The sequence below is a fragment of the Pyricularia pennisetigena genome, chromosome 6, assembly GCF_004337985.1.
Source record: "Pyricularia pennisetigena strain Br36 chromosome 6, whole genome shotgun sequence".
In the NCBI taxonomy this organism is placed as follows: domain Eukaryota; kingdom Fungi; phylum Ascomycota; class Sordariomycetes; order Magnaporthales; family Pyriculariaceae; genus Pyricularia; species Pyricularia pennisetigena.
In genome coordinates this window covers 3027694-3044514 of record NC_043744.1, presented here as the reverse complement: position 1 = coordinate 3044514, position 16821 = coordinate 3027694, and the positions used below count along the sequence as shown (strand labels likewise).

The following is a 16821-nucleotide window of genomic DNA, read 5'->3' as shown; positions in this document are numbered from 1 at the left end:
ATATATATACACATACATATATATATTTTTTTACTTGAATGCTCCCCATATTTTCCTAGCACCGATCTCTAGTGCGTCGATTCCCAAAGCTTCCAGATGACGAGCTTTTCCCACCCCTCCTCCATCATGCATCATATGATGCCAACACTCCCACAAGAAACTGTTTTGAGCTAGTGTTCAACCTCCATTCCCATGTGATCATTCACGCAACCATTCGCGGGGGTGTGGTCTCTCGCGGCAGGCAACGCTGATTGAAGCGATTGAGCCTTTTTATTCTATCTTGTTTGGTTTTGATCTTGGGAGAGTGTCACTGCAGACACCTACCCGGGCACCCTGCCGCACTGATTGCCTGGTCCCAATGCCCCTCACTCACCCAATCCACCATGATTTGCCTGAGCTGTACAAACCGAGCCCTTCCTCCCTCCACCCCGTTATCTGCCCGTTCAAGGATAACAGCACGTTCCAAAATCCTCAAAAAGAAAACAGGCGGCTTCATGCGCCGAATGCTCAGGCAAGTATCCATACCAGAGGCAACATGCGACGGACCACTGCACCTCGTCAAAGCAACTACCATCCATTGATTTAGTATTTTGGAACCAGGTTCATCTCGGGTACTAAACTCCAGAAATAAATGGGGACCAACCAAATGGTCTTAGTAAAAGCATCAAGTGATGATATGACCGTTGATGTTTGACATGGCTGCAGAATCCCAAGTTGCTCCCACCCCAAGCCACCAGATTGATAATCCCCGCAACGCCATTTGCCCGCTGACCACTGCCCGAGACCCCTGCCATCATGTTGCGTCCCCCCTTCCCACAAGCTCCCGCCAATCCCAGCGCATGTGTTACGGAACATGTTCCTTCTTGCACTGATGCTAACTGGTTGAAATCTCAGGGCTCCACGGGGAAATCAAACGCATATTCGCCCGGCTAAGCCCGTCCATAGCAGTCGTTCCATGGTCCTTTGGCTATTTGTCTCCTCTCTTTCTGCGCGCCTGCCCGAAACGGGAAACCGAGGCGGACTGACAGGTCTGGGCGCGCTGTGGATGAGGCACTCGATCTATGTTGCAGCCATCGCAGTATATCGTCAGTATCCAGGTACAACGGTGCATCCAGTTGCCTTGCTGCCTTTTGCATACATTCTGTCCGGAAGCCCCGTATAGATATTGCATTCTATACAAGATCTCATACGCTTCAGAAATCTCGGGATCCTTGACGCACTCGACACCTACTGCACATCTCGAGCGTAATCTTGAAGAGATCCTGAGAATAGACACTTCTATTCTGGTATATTGAAGTTGCTGGAAGCTTCTTAAACTTGTTCTTTGACCCGCCGCAAGAACCGCCTAATTGTTCCAAACCTCTTGTGGTGCCTCTTTGCTACATTCAGACCTGAGCCATGGATGTACCAACCGACGATTGGCATTCGGCTAGCAGAGAGCCAAGTTTGTCCATTCTGAATCCTGCACCAAAACGGTTGGCGGGACCTTCGCTGTTACACAATCTGATATCTGCGGTAGCACGCCACGATGATGCCTCTGCAATACATCATTACACGGGTGCACAAGGGGCTACTCAATTGTCATACGACAGTCTTCACCAAAAGTCAAACCTGCTTGCAGCTCGCATAACTGCTGCAGCGGCCGGCGATACACTAGCAACCAAGCAGCTCATTGTTCCCGTCTTGCTACCGCAGAGCCCGGAGCTCTACATTGCCTTGTTGGCTATCCTGAAAGCCGGCGGAGCGTTCTGCCCTCTTAACCTGGACGCCCCAACAGAAAGAGTTCGATTCATCTTGGAGGATGTATCTGCTCGGGTTGTCATAACATCGCAGGCCCTTGCAAACATCTTTTCAGAGGAGCATAATGATGTCAAAGTCATTGGGCTCGGTCCAGCTTGGGCCGACTCCTCTTTAGACAATGGGTGTGACCACAGCGATTCCTTAATACATAGAGCCGCTGTCCCCTCAGACCTGGCCTACGTTATGTACACATCCGGGTCCACTGGAACGCCCAAAGGTGTCGGCGTCTCGCACGCCGCCGCCACTCAGAGCCTTCTTGCCCATGACGAACACATTCCGCCTTTTCGCCGCTTTCTTCAATTCGCAGCCCCAACCTTTGACGTGTCCGTCTTTGAGATTTTCTTCCCGCTATTCCGTGGAGTCACACTAGTCAGCTGCGACAGACGCCTTATGCTCGACGATCTACCTGCCGTCTTGCGCCAGATGAATGTAGATGCATGCGAGCTCACACCGACGGTTGCAGGGAGTTTGCTGAGAAAGAGGGAGAACGCGCCTGGTCTCAAACTTCTTCTCACAATTGGTGAGATGTTGACCGGCCCCGTGGTGCAGGAGTTTGGGGGGAGCGGAGAGGGACAACAGGATAGCATTCTTTGGGCCATGTATGGACCAACAGAGGCGAGCATACACTGGTGAGTCCACTTATGCCCTTACCAAGACGCACGACATTACTGACATGCCCACAGCACTCTTCAACCAGCAGTCAAGTCTGATATGTCCGTGAACTGCATCGGCTTTCCGCTTTCGGCGGTTTCAGCCTTTATTGTTGCCATACCATCAGAAGATAGCGGGACCAACCAGCTTCCTAATGGTACCGCCAAAGACCCGACTATTCTTCCAGTGGGTGAGATTGGCGAGCTAGTTGTAGGCGGGTATCAGCTGGCTGAAGGCTACCTCAACCGCCCCGAGCAGACTGCGTCTGCCTTCATCGACTCGAAAACATATGGGAGACTCTACCGTACTGGCGACAAAGCCCGCCTTCGCGCCGATGGACTTCTTGAATGCCTCGGTCGCATCTCGGATGGCCAGGTCAAGTTGCGCGGTCAGCGAATGGAGCTTGGCGAAGTCGAGGCTGCCATCCTCCGCGTTGAAGGCTGTCATGGCGCAGTTGCGGCCGTCGTCAATGGCAGCATTCTCGTCGCATTCTGCCATGTTGATCTGGTTGATGGGGAAGACCGTACTTCCATCGAATCAGAAATCATCAAAGCATGCGAGACTTGGCTTCCCAAGTTCATGGTCCCCAACGAAGTCTTGGTGCTGGAAAAATTTCTCCGGCTTCCCTCGGGCAAGGTAGACCGCAAGGGCATGGTGGCCGCTTACGAACGACAAAGGAAGCAAGCACAAGCTGTTGCGACTACCCCTCAGTACCAAAGCCCTACCGAGCAAAGGCTTTGCCAACTAGCTGAAGAAAGTCTTGGAGTTGCTGTCGAGCCTTCCCTTGGTCTGGCTTCGGCTGGTTTGGACTCCCTGGTTGCTATAAAGCTCGCATCAAAGATCAGAGAGGCAGGTTTCCACGTCGACACTCTTGATGTACTGCAGTCAAGATCAATCAGGCACTTGTCGCAACTCGTCGTGGAGCTCCCAGGCAACAGGCAAGAAATAGCAGCTTCTGAAAGTTGGTCCACCGAGAGCCAGATCGACATATCTCGCCCAATACCAGAAATCCCCTGGCTCGTCCAGCACGAAGCTAACCAAATTCAACAAGTCATTTGCTGCACGCCTATACAGGAGTCCATGCTTGCAGAGACAGCACGGAATCCTGATTCCTACTGCAACTGGGTCGAATTGGACATCTCTGGACAGCGCAGCACCCAAGATCTCGTGAAAGCTGTTCAAAGGCTGGCGCAAGCCAATGAGATACTCCGAACGGGATTTGCCCAATCCGCAAAGGGCCGGTTCTTGCAGATTATATGGCAAAATCTTGAGTGTTCCAATGAAGGCGCGGATGAGGCGACACTTACAATACCCTCTGGAGAAGATTTGCCATCCTCCGTTGTTTACACAATACGGCAGCAAGACAGTTCCCTCCGGCTTACCATCAAATTACATCATGCTTTATATGATGGGTGGTCTATGGATATATTTATCCGCGATCTCAACCTTGCTCTTCAAGGGAACGAGCTGCAACCCCCTCGTCAATTCAGCTCCGTTGTCAAATACTACAACTCGCCCGCTTACAACATCGCCAAAGATAATGCCAGGCAATTTTGGGCAGGGCACCTCTTGGGATATCAGCCGACTGCATTCCCTGTTCTCGTTACATCTCGACGTTCTGGGCTATCCAGGACGAAATCAGACACTTTCACGATAGATGTCGACCCCGATCGGCTCAAGAATCTGGCTAGAGACCTTGAAATAGGCAGTCAGATCATGTTTGAAGCCTGCATAATCTGGGTTTGGAGCCTCATCATCGGTAGCAGCGATGTAGTGATAGGAACAGTGACCTCGGGCCGCACTCTGCCAGTTTCCGGGGTCGAAGACATCATGGGCCCCTGTTTGGCTTCAGTCCCGACAAGGACGAAACTGTCTGATGTTCGCACGGTCAAAGAGCTCTTGGGATATCTCCAAGCCACCAACCGCGCAATGCTCCCTCACTCAGTCTTGCCGCTTGCCGAAATCAGAAAGGCTGCGGGCTTGTTGCCGTCTCAATCTCTGTACGATTTACTCTTTGTTTACCAAGAGTCACTTGTCAGCACGTCGCACGATAGTGCGACTTCATGCGTCAGGCAGGTCGCACATCAAGATTATTTAGAGACAAAGCTACTCTTTGAGGTTGAGCCTCGGTCTTCTGACTTTTTGCTCCGGGTCACCTATCACACGAATGCAGTTCAGGATGAATACATATCTGTTTTTGCGGAACAAGTTCGGTGCTTGGTCCACTTCGTGGTCGAGAACTCGGACGCATCGTTGACATGCTTTCGCGATGCTGTACCTCCTGGAATGACCTCAAGGCACAACATCAGCCCGTCATCATACCAAGGATGTGCTGACCTAGCTCGCATGGTTGAGGAGACGGCAATCAAGTCGCCCGAAATGCCTGCGGTATGCTTTGCCGACGTTGTTTCGGCCGCTGGTGATACTCAGGCCCATACAGCGACCTATCAAGAGCTAAACAGCCAAGCAAACAGGATTGCACATCTTCTTCGTGGCTCAAATGTTATGCCCGGAATGACGGTGGCAATAATCATGGAGAAGTCTATCTCGCTATATGCAGGCATACTGGCCATACTCAAGGCGGGGTGTGCATACCTGCCACTTCTCCCGTCTACCCCTTTGCAACGCATTGAAACCATTTTGGGTCACTCAGAAGCAGCTGCCTGTCTCTGTGATGCATCTTCGATCCACAGCTTGAGAGGCATACACACGACATGTCAATTATTCGACATATCCAAGGAAGAAGACCTGGTGCAATTCCAGAGCTCAAACCTCGATGTCACCCCTGACGCCTCTCGTGTGGCGAATATAATTTACACTTCGGGAAGTACGGGCGTACCAAAGGGTGTCTGCGTAACCCAGCTCAACATCATGAGCAACCTTGATGTTCTGTCGAGGTTATACCCCCTGAGCGAGGGGAATGACAAGCCCGGAAGACTATTACAGTCTTGCTCCCAGGCGTTCGACGTCTCGGTGTTTGAGATCTTTTATGCATGGAAGATGGGGATGTGCTTGTGCTCTGCGGTAAACGACACGCTCTTTGCCGACCTTGAGAATGCGATCCGGGAGCTCCGAGTCACACATCTCAGCATGACACCCACGGTTGCGGCTCTTGTCGACCCCAAAAATATCCCCGGAGTGGAGTTTTTGGTCACTTCAGGTGAGCCCATGACGGAAGCTGTGGCTTGCAAGTGGGCTGGCATTCTCTACCAAGGCTATGGCCCATCCGAGACAACAAACATCTGCACTGTCAAGAAGATGAAAGCTGGCGACATTATTCAGCATCTCGGATTTGCCTTTGAGAACACATCATCATTCGTCGTGCGTAACGACAATCGCAAGGGAATTGACCTGGTCCCCCTCGGCTCTGTCGGCGAGCTGTGCTTTGGCGGCGATCAAGTTGTACAAGGCTATCTGGGGATGCCGGAGTTGACCAGGGAGAAGTTTGTCGACCACCCCGATTATGGGCGGCTATACAGGTCCGGAGACCTGGGTCGTATGCTGCCCGATGGCTCCCTGTTGATCAGTGGGCGTGTTGACGACCAGATCAAGCTCCGTGGGCAAAGAATTGAACTCAAAGAAATCGATTCTGTGGCGCGAGAGTCTGAAGCCGTCGATGCTGCCGTCACAATTGTCATTTCGCGCGGTACAGAAAAGACCGATCAGCTGGCCATGTTTTACGTACCTTCATCGAGTCGGGAGGCAGCAAAACACTCGGTCTCATACCACGTCCTTGACGATGCCGAGACCACACAGCCTCCCGCCGATAATCGAGCACTTTTCCATCTTTTGAGCTCTCGGTTACCCACATACATGGTTCCAAACTACCTAATCCCCATCTCTGTGATACCGACAACCCCTTCTGGCAAAGTTGACAAGGCAAAACTGCGTGACACCCTTGCACGGCTGGACCAGGACAGCCTAGGCCGACTAAGTGCTGTTGGTGATACAACAGAGGGAGCAGAGGAGCAGTGGTCGGAGCTTGAAACAGCCATCTCCCGAATCCTTGCCACTATTCTTCAAATCGAGCAGACAGCGGTTCGCCGTTGGACACCGTTTCCAAGCCTGGGCCTGGACTCCATCTCGGCGATATCAGTGGCCAAACAGTTGCGAGAACTCGTGGGTGTCCCGGTGCCCGTCTCGCAGGTCCTCAAAAGCTCATGTGTCGCCCGGCTTGGGCAGATCCTGGAAGCCTCCCCCGCACAGTCAGCTTCGACCAGGACTGAAAGCGAGACCCATTTCTTTGACAAAGAAGTACTTTCAGAGATTGAGCAAAACTTCAAGGCTCATCAAGCCAGCGCTGCTGGTCAACATACCGAAATAGATGCCATCCTCCCATGTACATCTCTCCAAGAGGGTATGCTTGCAGCCTCACAGACCACAGCTGCCAATGTGGGGGCGTCTTATGTGAACCAAATGGTATTCAAGCTAGCTGCAGACCCAGAGACGATGCGGTCTGCTTGGGAAACCATGGTAGAGAGGCATTCTATCCTGCGGACCTGCTTCCTTACCACGAGCTCCTCGAGATATGCAATGGCGCAAGTTGCCCTCAAAAGCTGGAAGCCTCAGTGGTACGTGTTCAACGATGGGGAAAGCCTCCAAGATTGTCTCAAAGCTATGGCAGGTGGTCTTGTGCCGCCCCTTGACTCCTTTGAACCACCAGTGTCGCTTGGCCTAGGTCGTCATGACGGGACCAACACTTTGATCTTCACCTGTCACCACGCACTTTATGATGGAACCGCCATGACGACGCTCCTTTCTGAGGTTGAACATTTCATCCAAGCTGGATCTTTGTCACCGCCACCAGCTTCTTATGAGCCCTTCTTGCGGGAAATTCTATCTCTTCCGGACTCAACAGACGACTTTTGGAAACATCAGTTCTCAAACTTCACTCCCAAGGCATTGCCCGCCAGCGTCAAGAGCATAGAGCGTCCCGGGGCTGCATCACACGTGATGGAAGTCTCGTTGGAAACGGCAAACAATAGAGTCAAGGAGCTCGGGTTTTCACTTTTAGCCCTTTGTCAAGCATCATGGGCAACGGCTCTCAGCATCATTTTGCACGACCCAGATGTTTGCTTTGGAAACGTCATCAGCGGCAGATCCGTACCAATCGACGGCGTAGAAAACCTCGTCGCTCCGTGCTTCAACACGATCCCCGTCAGGGCAGAACTTTCTGGCCTGAAGCGGAATACCGACCTAATAAAGCTTCTTCAGGATTCTGGCGTTGAGGCCCTGCAATACCAATTCACTCCTCTACGCCGGATCCAGTCACTCAATTCTTCTTCCTCCATCGGTGCGGCTCGCTTGTTTGATAGCATAATGCTTCTGCAACAACCTTCCCGGCCACTAAACAGGGAGATCTGGTCGCTCGAGCACGACGAGGGTAGCATGGACGTGCCTTTGGTGTGCGAAGCCATTCCTGAGCCGCAGGAGAACAGACTTGTTTTGAAGATGCACTATGACGGTGTCGCCGCATCGTCGCCGATGGCCTCTTTTCTTGCGCAGTTGTTCTCGCATATATTCAGCGAGGCTCTGTCCTATCCTTCAGCAGCTCCTCTGACGCAGAAAACACTCCCCAATGACTTGAAACAACAACTCGAGGCTTTGGAGTTGGAACGTTCGACTCCAATCTCTGCTTCCAACAACAGCGATTTCAGTCAGTCGCCCATGGCAGCCAATAATGCAGAGATTTCCAAGACGGAATCGTCCATTCGCTCCGTACTCGCGAAATTTGCGACAGTGCCCGATTCGGCAATTCGGCCAAACACAACCATCTTCCAGCTTGGACTAGACAGCATCAGCGCTGTCCAGATTGCCTCGGCTTTACGGCAAGAGAATTTCCACGTCTCGTCGATAGACGTGATGGAGCATCCCACATACTCGGCGCTGGCTCGATTCCTCAACGAGAACAAGACCGGAGGAGATTCTCGTAGCACGCAGGCTTCGTATGATCTCGAAGGCTTCCAGACTGAGTGTTTTGCAAAATACATCACAAACAACATCCAGAACTGCGATGCGGTCGAGGCAGTTCTCCCATGTACGCTTTTGCAGCAAGCTATGCTGAGCGAGTTCATCAACTCTGACGGCAGCAACTATCTCAACTTTCTGCATCTCCGTCTTGCCAACAAAACTGTGTCTGCAGAAGATGTGTTGAAAGCATGGAAGAATTGCTCGGGCAGTTTCGAGATGCTGAGGACAGGCTTCATTCCAGTAGAGCACAAGGATGCTTCATTTGCTATGATCAGATACCGCGAATGGGCTGGCAAAGTGACTAGCATCCCCAAAGAAGCTGTTGCAGAGTTCATCGTCGAAAGATGGCGCTCAGAGGTGAAAAGCACGGTCTACAACAACCTAGACCAGCCGCCATGGGGAGCAGTGGTTCTGGAGGGAGAGGCTGGCGTAGACGTCCACCTTGCCCTTCACCACGTCCTCTACGACGCGCAATCTCTCAAGACTATCCTGGACTCGGTGGCTTTAGCCGCTGCCGAGAAAGAGCCAACGGCTCGGGGTGGAAGCGTCGATGTTGCAGTCCAGGAAATCATTTCCCAGTCTAGAGTCGGCCGGGATGATGCACAAAGTTACTGGCGCAGCTTGGCCTCCGAGACGGTGATCAATCGATTTCCAGTCATGACGCCCCTGCGCGTGGAGGAACGATCCATCTGCGTCGAGTCGCAGTTGAGCAACACAAAACTCTCTCTTTTGGAACGCTCACTCAGGAAAGAAGGCATCACCATGCAGGCTGCGATATTAGCAGCCTGGAGCAGGATTCTCGGCTCCTATCTGGGAGAGTCTTGCGTGGCTTTTGGAACTGTTCTTTCTGGTCGTAATTCTGGCGCTACCAGATCGGCTCCTTTTCCATGCATCACTACCCTGCCAGTTATTGCAGAAAACAAGAGCACCAACAGAAGTCTGCTTGAGCACATGATGGACCGAACCAAGAACCTTCATCGTCATCAGCACACGCCAATGACGCAGATTCAGAACTGGCTGGGACTGCCGGATACAAGACTGTTTGATACACTTGTGGTCTATCAAAAGCTACAAGACGATGCAGGACAAGAAATATCAAACACCTGGGAGGTCGTTGAGGACAAGGCTACGGTCGATTATCCGCTCTCGTTGGAGGTTGAACCCCGAGGTCAGCACCTGCACTACCAGTTGACATTTTTCAACGATGTCTTACCCCAGCAGCAATGTTCGTTGCTTGTCAGGCAGTTTGACGCCGTCCTGACACATCTGGCCCTTGACCCCGAGGGCTGCGAGGATGATTTGTGGACCCAAAGCCCGTCATTGTTTTCCATTACGCCAGCCGCCGAGCCGGAGCTGCCCTCAAAGGTCAGATTCCTCCATCAGTTCGTGGAGGAAGCGGCCCAACGGTACTCCCAAAAGATAGCACTGGAATTTGTGTCGGCGCTTGACGGCTGCGATGCTGTGTCGCGGACATGGAGCTTTGCAGAACTGGATCAGAACGGTAACCGTGTCGCGCACATTCTTGCTCCGTATACCAAAGTCGGTGATATTGTTGCTATACTGTTTGACAAGTGCCCCGAGGCATACTTTGCGATACTGGGGATACTCAAATCCGGCTGTTCCTTTGTCGCACTGGATCCTGCGGCTCCTGCGGCGAGGAGACAGTTCATCATTGAGGACTCTGGAGCCTCAGCTCTCGTGACGGATGTGAACCGGGCTTCAAATCTTGACATGGACGTCTCGGTTCCTGTCGTAGGGCTGGATGATGAGTTCATTCTTTCGGCGCCATCAACTCCTTTGGCAGACCGCCAAGCCGAGCTGAGTCCTGAAGACAGGAGCTACTGTCTCTACACATCTGGCACCACCGGAACACCAAAGGGATGCGAGATTACGCATGAGAATGCCGTCCAGGCTATGCTCTCTTTCCAAGACTTGTTCTCTGGCCACTGGGACGAAGACTCCAAGTGGCTGCAGTTTGCGGCCTTCCATTTTGACGTCTCTGTTCTGGAACAGTATTGGAGCTGGAGTGTGGGCATCGCGCTCGTGGCTGCACCCAAGGATCTGATCCTGGAGGATCTGATCGCCACCATCTCGACTCTGCAAATCACGCACATAGATCTGACGCCGAGTCTGGCTCGCCTGGTCCACCCCGACGATGTTCCATCGCTTTGCAAGGGTGTCTTTATCACGGGCGGCGAGCAGCTGAAGCAAGAGATCCTCGACGCCTGGGGCGACCAGGGCGTTATTTACAACGCATATGGCCCTACCGAGGCAACCATAGGCGTCACCATGTACCAACGCGTGCCCCGCGCTGGCAGATCGTCCAATATCGGCAAGCAGTTCCCCAATGTGGGATCCTACGTCTTCAAGCCTGGCACCGAGATTCCCACACTGAGAGGAGGCGTTGGTGAGCTTTGCGTGTCGGGGAAGCTAGTTGGGAAAGGGTATCTGAACCGCAAAGACCTCACAACGGAGAGGTTCCCGACGCTTGGAAATTTCGGCGAGAGGGTCTACAGGACGGGCGACCTCGTCAGGATCCTCCACGATGGCTGCTTCGACTTTCTCGGGCGTGCGGACGACCAGGTGAAGCTTCGTGGACAACGTCTTGAGATTGGCGAGATCAACCATGCGATCAAGAGCGGCATATCACAGGTCCAGGACGTGGCCACGCTGGTTATCCGCGACGAGGGCAAGCAGAAGGACTTTTTGGTGTCTTTTGTCGTGGTGGATGACGAGATGGAAAGCCCCGGAGGGCAGGATCAAACTCTGCAGGCCATCTTTTCGCCCGACGCTGCGGGTCTAGCCCGTGACGTGCAGGACGCCTGCCGAGCAAAGCTCCCCGGGTACATGGTGCCCACCTACATCCTGAAGCTTCCCTTCATGCCGCTCTCGTCCAACAACAAGGCAGAGGTGAAGCTCCTGAGGGCTCTGTTTTCTCGCTTGACCCAGGACCAGCTCGTGGCGGCGTCTTCAGCCGGTGCCCGTGCCGCCGCCGATTTGAACGGTGACATTGCGCGGATTCTAATCGGCACGCTTCGGAACATGCAGGTGCTCGCTCCGGGGCAGCAGGAGCCCACAGCCGACATCAGCATCTTTGAAATCGGCATCGATTCCATCTCGGTCCTGCGCTTGTCCAGGGCCCTGAAGCGCGGCGGCCTAGCCCAGGCCTCTCCCGCCCTGATCTTGAAGAACCCGGTCCTGGGCGACCTTGCCCGGGCTCTCCAGTCAGAGGTGACTGCCAACGACGCCGGTGCTGTGCTCGAGGCCAGACAGCTCGTCGAGGCCTGTCAGCACCTCCATCGGTCGCGCGCCTGCCGGGCCCTGGGCGTTTCCTCGGAGCAGATCGAGTACATCGCACCCTGCTCGGCGCTGCAGCACGGCATGGCCATGCGGTGCAAGGCAGAAGAGCACAGAAGCACGTACTTTAACGTTTTTACTTTTGAGCTCCGGCCGGACGTCGACATTGCACGCCTCAAGTCGTCGTGGCAGATTATCGTCGACTCGTTTGCCATTCTGAGGAGCAAGTTCCTCGTCTCTTCTGAAGGCTTTGTTCAAGTGGCTTTGAAAGAGATGCAGCTCCCCTGGGCTGAGCTTGAAACAACCGCCGACGAACTGGAGAGTCGGTTTCTTGGGGTTTATGAGCAGTGGGTTGAGCGAAACTCGCAAGAAATCACGTCGCCGCTCGAGTTACTTGTCGTCAAGACCGAGCGGAGGAATCTTCTCAGGCTGCATATATTCCATGGGCTCTACGACGCCAACAGTCTCGGCATGATGATCGCCAAAGTCGCGGCCCTTTATCTCGGCACAGAGGAGATCGAGTCTCGCACCACCTTTATCGATGCCCTCATACACGGTCCTTTGCGGAACTTCAACCACACCAAGAGCTTCTGGGAACATCACCTGAGCGGCGTCTCGCTGCAGAGTCTTCCTCGACTCTCCGAGCGACCTAATTGTCATGACATGGCGCTTGCTCGAACTCTCAGCTTTGCTTCTCTGGAGCCCGTCCGCCAAAAGCTCAACGTCACGCATTCTGCAGTCATCCAGGCCCTCTGGCTCTCGGTACTGCAACCTCGGTACGCTGAACCGGCGACCCTGGGCGTCATCGTGTTCGGCCGTGCCATCGACGTCGAGAACGCCGAGCATGTGGTCGGTCCCTTGTTCAACACTCTGCCCTTCCACTCGGGCAATTCTATCAGCCGGGGCGAGACATGGGCGTCGCTCGTGCGGACCTGCCACTTGTTCAACACGGCCACGCTCCCCTTCCAGCACGTTCCGCTCCGGGATATCCAGAAGTGGTGCTCGGGGGGCAGGCCGCTTTTCGATACTCTTTTCTCCTGCCAGAGAGAGCCCTTGTCTTCCGTCGCTGCGGCCGAGCAGCTCTGGACCGAGGTGTCAGCATCCCCGGCCCTGATCAGCTCGGACTACCCTCTTGCGTTCGAAGCCACCCTTGCCCGAGATGACCGTCTCGAGCTCCTCTTGGTGGCACAAAAGGGCTTTGCCGATGAGCATGTCCTGTCGGTCATGCTAGACGAATTCGAACAATCCATGGCCACGATGGCCGGGAACATGGATGCTGTGGTTGGTTCGCTTGACGGTGGTCTTGCTCCTGAAAGACCCAGGCCTGAGATCGGGGATGGACAGGCCGCTTTCAGCCAGGTTGAGCTCGGAAAGCCGAGCTTTGAGTGGTCCGACGACGCGTCCCTGATCAGAAATGAGATTGCGGCACTGGCAGGCGTCTCGCCCGAAGACGTAAACGAATCAACCAGCCTGCTGGAGCTGGGCCTCGATAGCATAGACACCATCAAGCTCTCGGCGCGGCTCAAGAAGAATGGAATCGCTCTTAGCAACAGCCAACTCGTCAAGGGTCAAACGATTGCGCGGTTCATGGAGAGTCTCGACCAGGTCGACAAGGCAAGCAAGGCAAACACGAGCAGCGGCACCGGCGACGACGCAGCTTCCAAAGTTTCAAGCATAGCAGAACAGCTGAGGAAGCACGTCGCCGCATCCCACATCCAGAATTTGCACTTGGATCAAGTCCAGGCCGTGCTACCGCCAACCCCGCTGCAGGATGCCATGGCTGCTGACATGTTCCAATCAGGCATGCGGCGCTACTTCAATCATGACATCCTGGAGCTCCCTTCAGACGTGGACATGGAAAGACTCGCATCGGCATGGCAATCCGTTGTCGATCATTCTCCCATACTTCGCACCACGTTCATCGAGGTGCAGAGTCCCCAGTTCGACTTTGCATACTGCCAGGTTGTGCTCAGGAAAATGCGGCTGAGCTGGACCCAGCGCGAGGTGACTTGCCAGGGGCAGTTTCAAGACGTTATCGAAAGCATCCGCCGCCACACCGAAGAGACTGGAGGTGCAGATGGCCTGTTCAAAGTGACACTCGTCTGCCTTGGACCGCAGAAATTTATCATCCTGTCTATCGCCCACGCTCTTTACGATGGCTGGTCACTTGGGCTACTTTTGCAGGATGTTCAGGACGCATACAACGGTCACTACTCGCCGCCGCGGCCCGACTATATCGACTATCTTGGACACATTCTCGAATCCGCCACGGAAGAGTCCAAGGATTTTTGGATCGACACCCTCACCGGGGCCTGTGCGACAAACATTCAGCCTCGAAAGCTGCAGCTGGGAAGCAGAAGGGCCAGCAGCGACAGTCCCAAGCCGAGGGAAACGCGTGTCCACCGCGCCGAGTTGAAATCCGCCAAGCCCGCGGCGGAGCTCTCGGCCTTCTGCAGACGCCGCGCCGTCAGCCCACAGGTTGTCGGGCAGGTATGCTGGGCCGCGGTCTTGAGCCGGCGAGTCCAGTCGCTCGATGTAACATTCGGCTGTGTCCTGTCCGGCCGCGAGACGGAGTCCGCCGAGAGCTTGATGTTCCCCACCATGAACACGGTGGCCGTGCGCGCCGTCCTGCACGGCACCATCGGGTCGCTTCTCCGATACTTCCAGGAGACCATGGCCGGGGTGCTTCAGTATCAGCATTTCCCGCTACGCAAGGCACAGCGTCTGGGCGGGGGTCGAAACCCAGACGGTCTGTTCAACACACTCTTTGTCATGCAAAAGCAGCGGCGGCGCGACTCTGCTACCGAGCCTGCCGGCCCGCTCATGACCTCGGTCGACGGCACTTCGGCAGTTGAGTACCCAGTCTGCATCGAGATGGAGATTGTGTACGACGCGGTCGTCTGGCGGACAGCCTGCAGCGATGACTTTCTCGGGAAACAAGATACGGAGCAGTTGTTGCGCGAGCTGGATCAGGTGCTAGCTTTCCTCACCGAGTCCTCGCCCGATCTTTCAGTCTTCCGGTCGACAACATCACGCCCCGGGGTCACCGGCAGTGATATCCTGGTGTGCGGCCTCGATCCCTTCAGGCTCAAGGCTCAAAACACGCCGTCTTCCATCACCGCCATGTCTTCACAGACCGACGCCTCGACCCTTATCGATGCGGATTCAGACGAGGACGAGTGGACGGACGTCGAACAAAAGCTCAGGACGACACTGGCCGAGGTGAGTGGTCTGCCGCAGGGTGCTGTCAAAAGGTCGTACAATCTCTACAACATCGGCCTCGACTCCATCAGCGCCATCAAGGTCTCCTCCCTGCTGCGAAAGGCAGGAATCCAGATACGCGTCAAGGATCTGCTCCGAGCTGAAAGCCTGGTTGAGATGGCCAAGATGACTAGCAGCTTGGAGCAGGCCGCTCCCGAGTTGCCCAATAAGGCCGTAACCACATCTGCCCGCGCAGAGCTCGGTGTCTACTACGAATCATTGACTCTTGAGGCCGGTTTAGCCAAGGAAAACGTACAGCAGATCATTCCTGCTACTGCTATGCAGGTTCACATGATCTCCCTATGGCAAAAGACGGACGGAGCTGTCTTCTTCCCCGAGTTCCAATACCGGCTACCTGCCAAATATAACGACTTGGCACTCGGGGTACTTCAACAGCAGTGGAGTGCCATGGTCTGCAACTTGGCCATCCTCAGGACCGTCTTCCTCGCCACAAATGACAGGGATTGTCCGTTTGTTCAAGTGGTCTTGCTTCCAAACACCTCCTACCAACAGCAGACATCATCCTTCGACAACAACTCGGGCCAGATCCAAAGCGGCGTACTCTCGCTCCCAATGGCGTACTTTGCCGCTAAAAGGGAATCAGAGGGCAGTGCAGCCAGTCCCTGGATAGTCACTATGAAGCTCCACCACTCTCTCTACGACGCCTTCAGCCTGCAAAACATAGTCCATCGCTTTGGAGACTTGCTCGCGGGACAGAACTCGAACACTCTCTCGTCCGCCCTTGATTATGCCGACAACTGGAGGGCCAGAATTACGTTAGAGGCCTCCCAAGAGCTCAGGAACAGCCGCAAAAGGTTCTGGGTTGACTATCTCCAGGGGGCAACCCCGACACCCTTTGCCGGTATTCCCGCCGGTCTCGCACGCCAGACCGTCGTTGATGCGAAAGCACGAGTCTCAAAATTCTTGCCTGGCGCAGTCTCGACTATTTCAGATATCCAGTCGGCCTGTGCACACCGAGGCGTGAGCTTCCAAGCACTCTTCATAGCAGCCACCGCCGGTATAATATCCGCACCGGTCTCCGCGGACGTTGCTCCGACCGGCGACGTCGTTCTGGGCATCTACCTCGGCAACAGAGACGACCAAGACAGCCGTCAACTCCCGTACCATCCCACGCTGAGCCTAGTGCCGCTGCGAGTCCGCCGCGTGTCCGGCGCCACCCTGTTCGACGTGGCCGCCGAGGTGCAGCGGGACCTGCACAACATATCCGACGCGGGCAACGCCGCCGTCGGCCTCTGGGAGATCCAAGACTGGACCGGGGTGCAGGTCGACTGCTTTGTCAACTTTCTCGGCTCGACTGTGCTTGACGACCAGCGCGACGATCGATCAGAGGTCCCAGAGCCGGTGCCAGGAGATGGTAGCGCCCTCGCGGCTGTCGCGAGGTCTGATGTGCACCCTCGAAACTACCACTGGCTAGGGGAAAATACAGTCATGGACGCATTCAAGGTAGGGATCAACCATATTTTATTCTTTTTTTTTTATTTTCTACAGTCACGAAATAGCAAAAAAAAAAAAAAAAAAAAGAGCTAACCCAACCAACTTACAAAACTTAGGATGCCGTCGATATTGAGGCTGCTTTTGACGACAAGGACGGCCTGGACATTGGTGTCTTTGGGCCTGGAGGCATTCTGAGAAATGAACAAGGGGCCGCGCACGTCATCTCGCGCCTTGTAGAAATTATGAATGCCCTGGGCAGGAATGACTGAATTGGCGCTCGATACAAAGTTTTCTGGGATTCTTTTTTTTTTTTCTGTTCTTGTTCGTCACACATTTTTGATCATGTCAATTTCTTTTTCTCTAGCATCTATTTTCCTTTTTGTACTT

General features: G+C 54.3%; 1 protein-coding gene across 1 annotated transcript; it reads left to right on the top strand.

Moving 5' to 3' along the window:
• Positions 1-1398: 1398 nt before the first annotated feature.
• PpBr36_04700 (uncharacterized protein) lies at positions 1399-16703 on the top strand (the record flags this gene model as incomplete). The annotated part of the gene is made up of 3 exons (XM_029891859.1): positions 1399-2429; positions 2484-16443; positions 16551-16703. 3 exons carry the CDS (start codon positions 1399-1401, stop codon positions 16701-16703), a joined length of 15144 nt encoding a protein of 5047 aa, XP_029749182.1.
• Between the last annotated feature and the right edge of the window lie 118 nt (positions 16704-16821).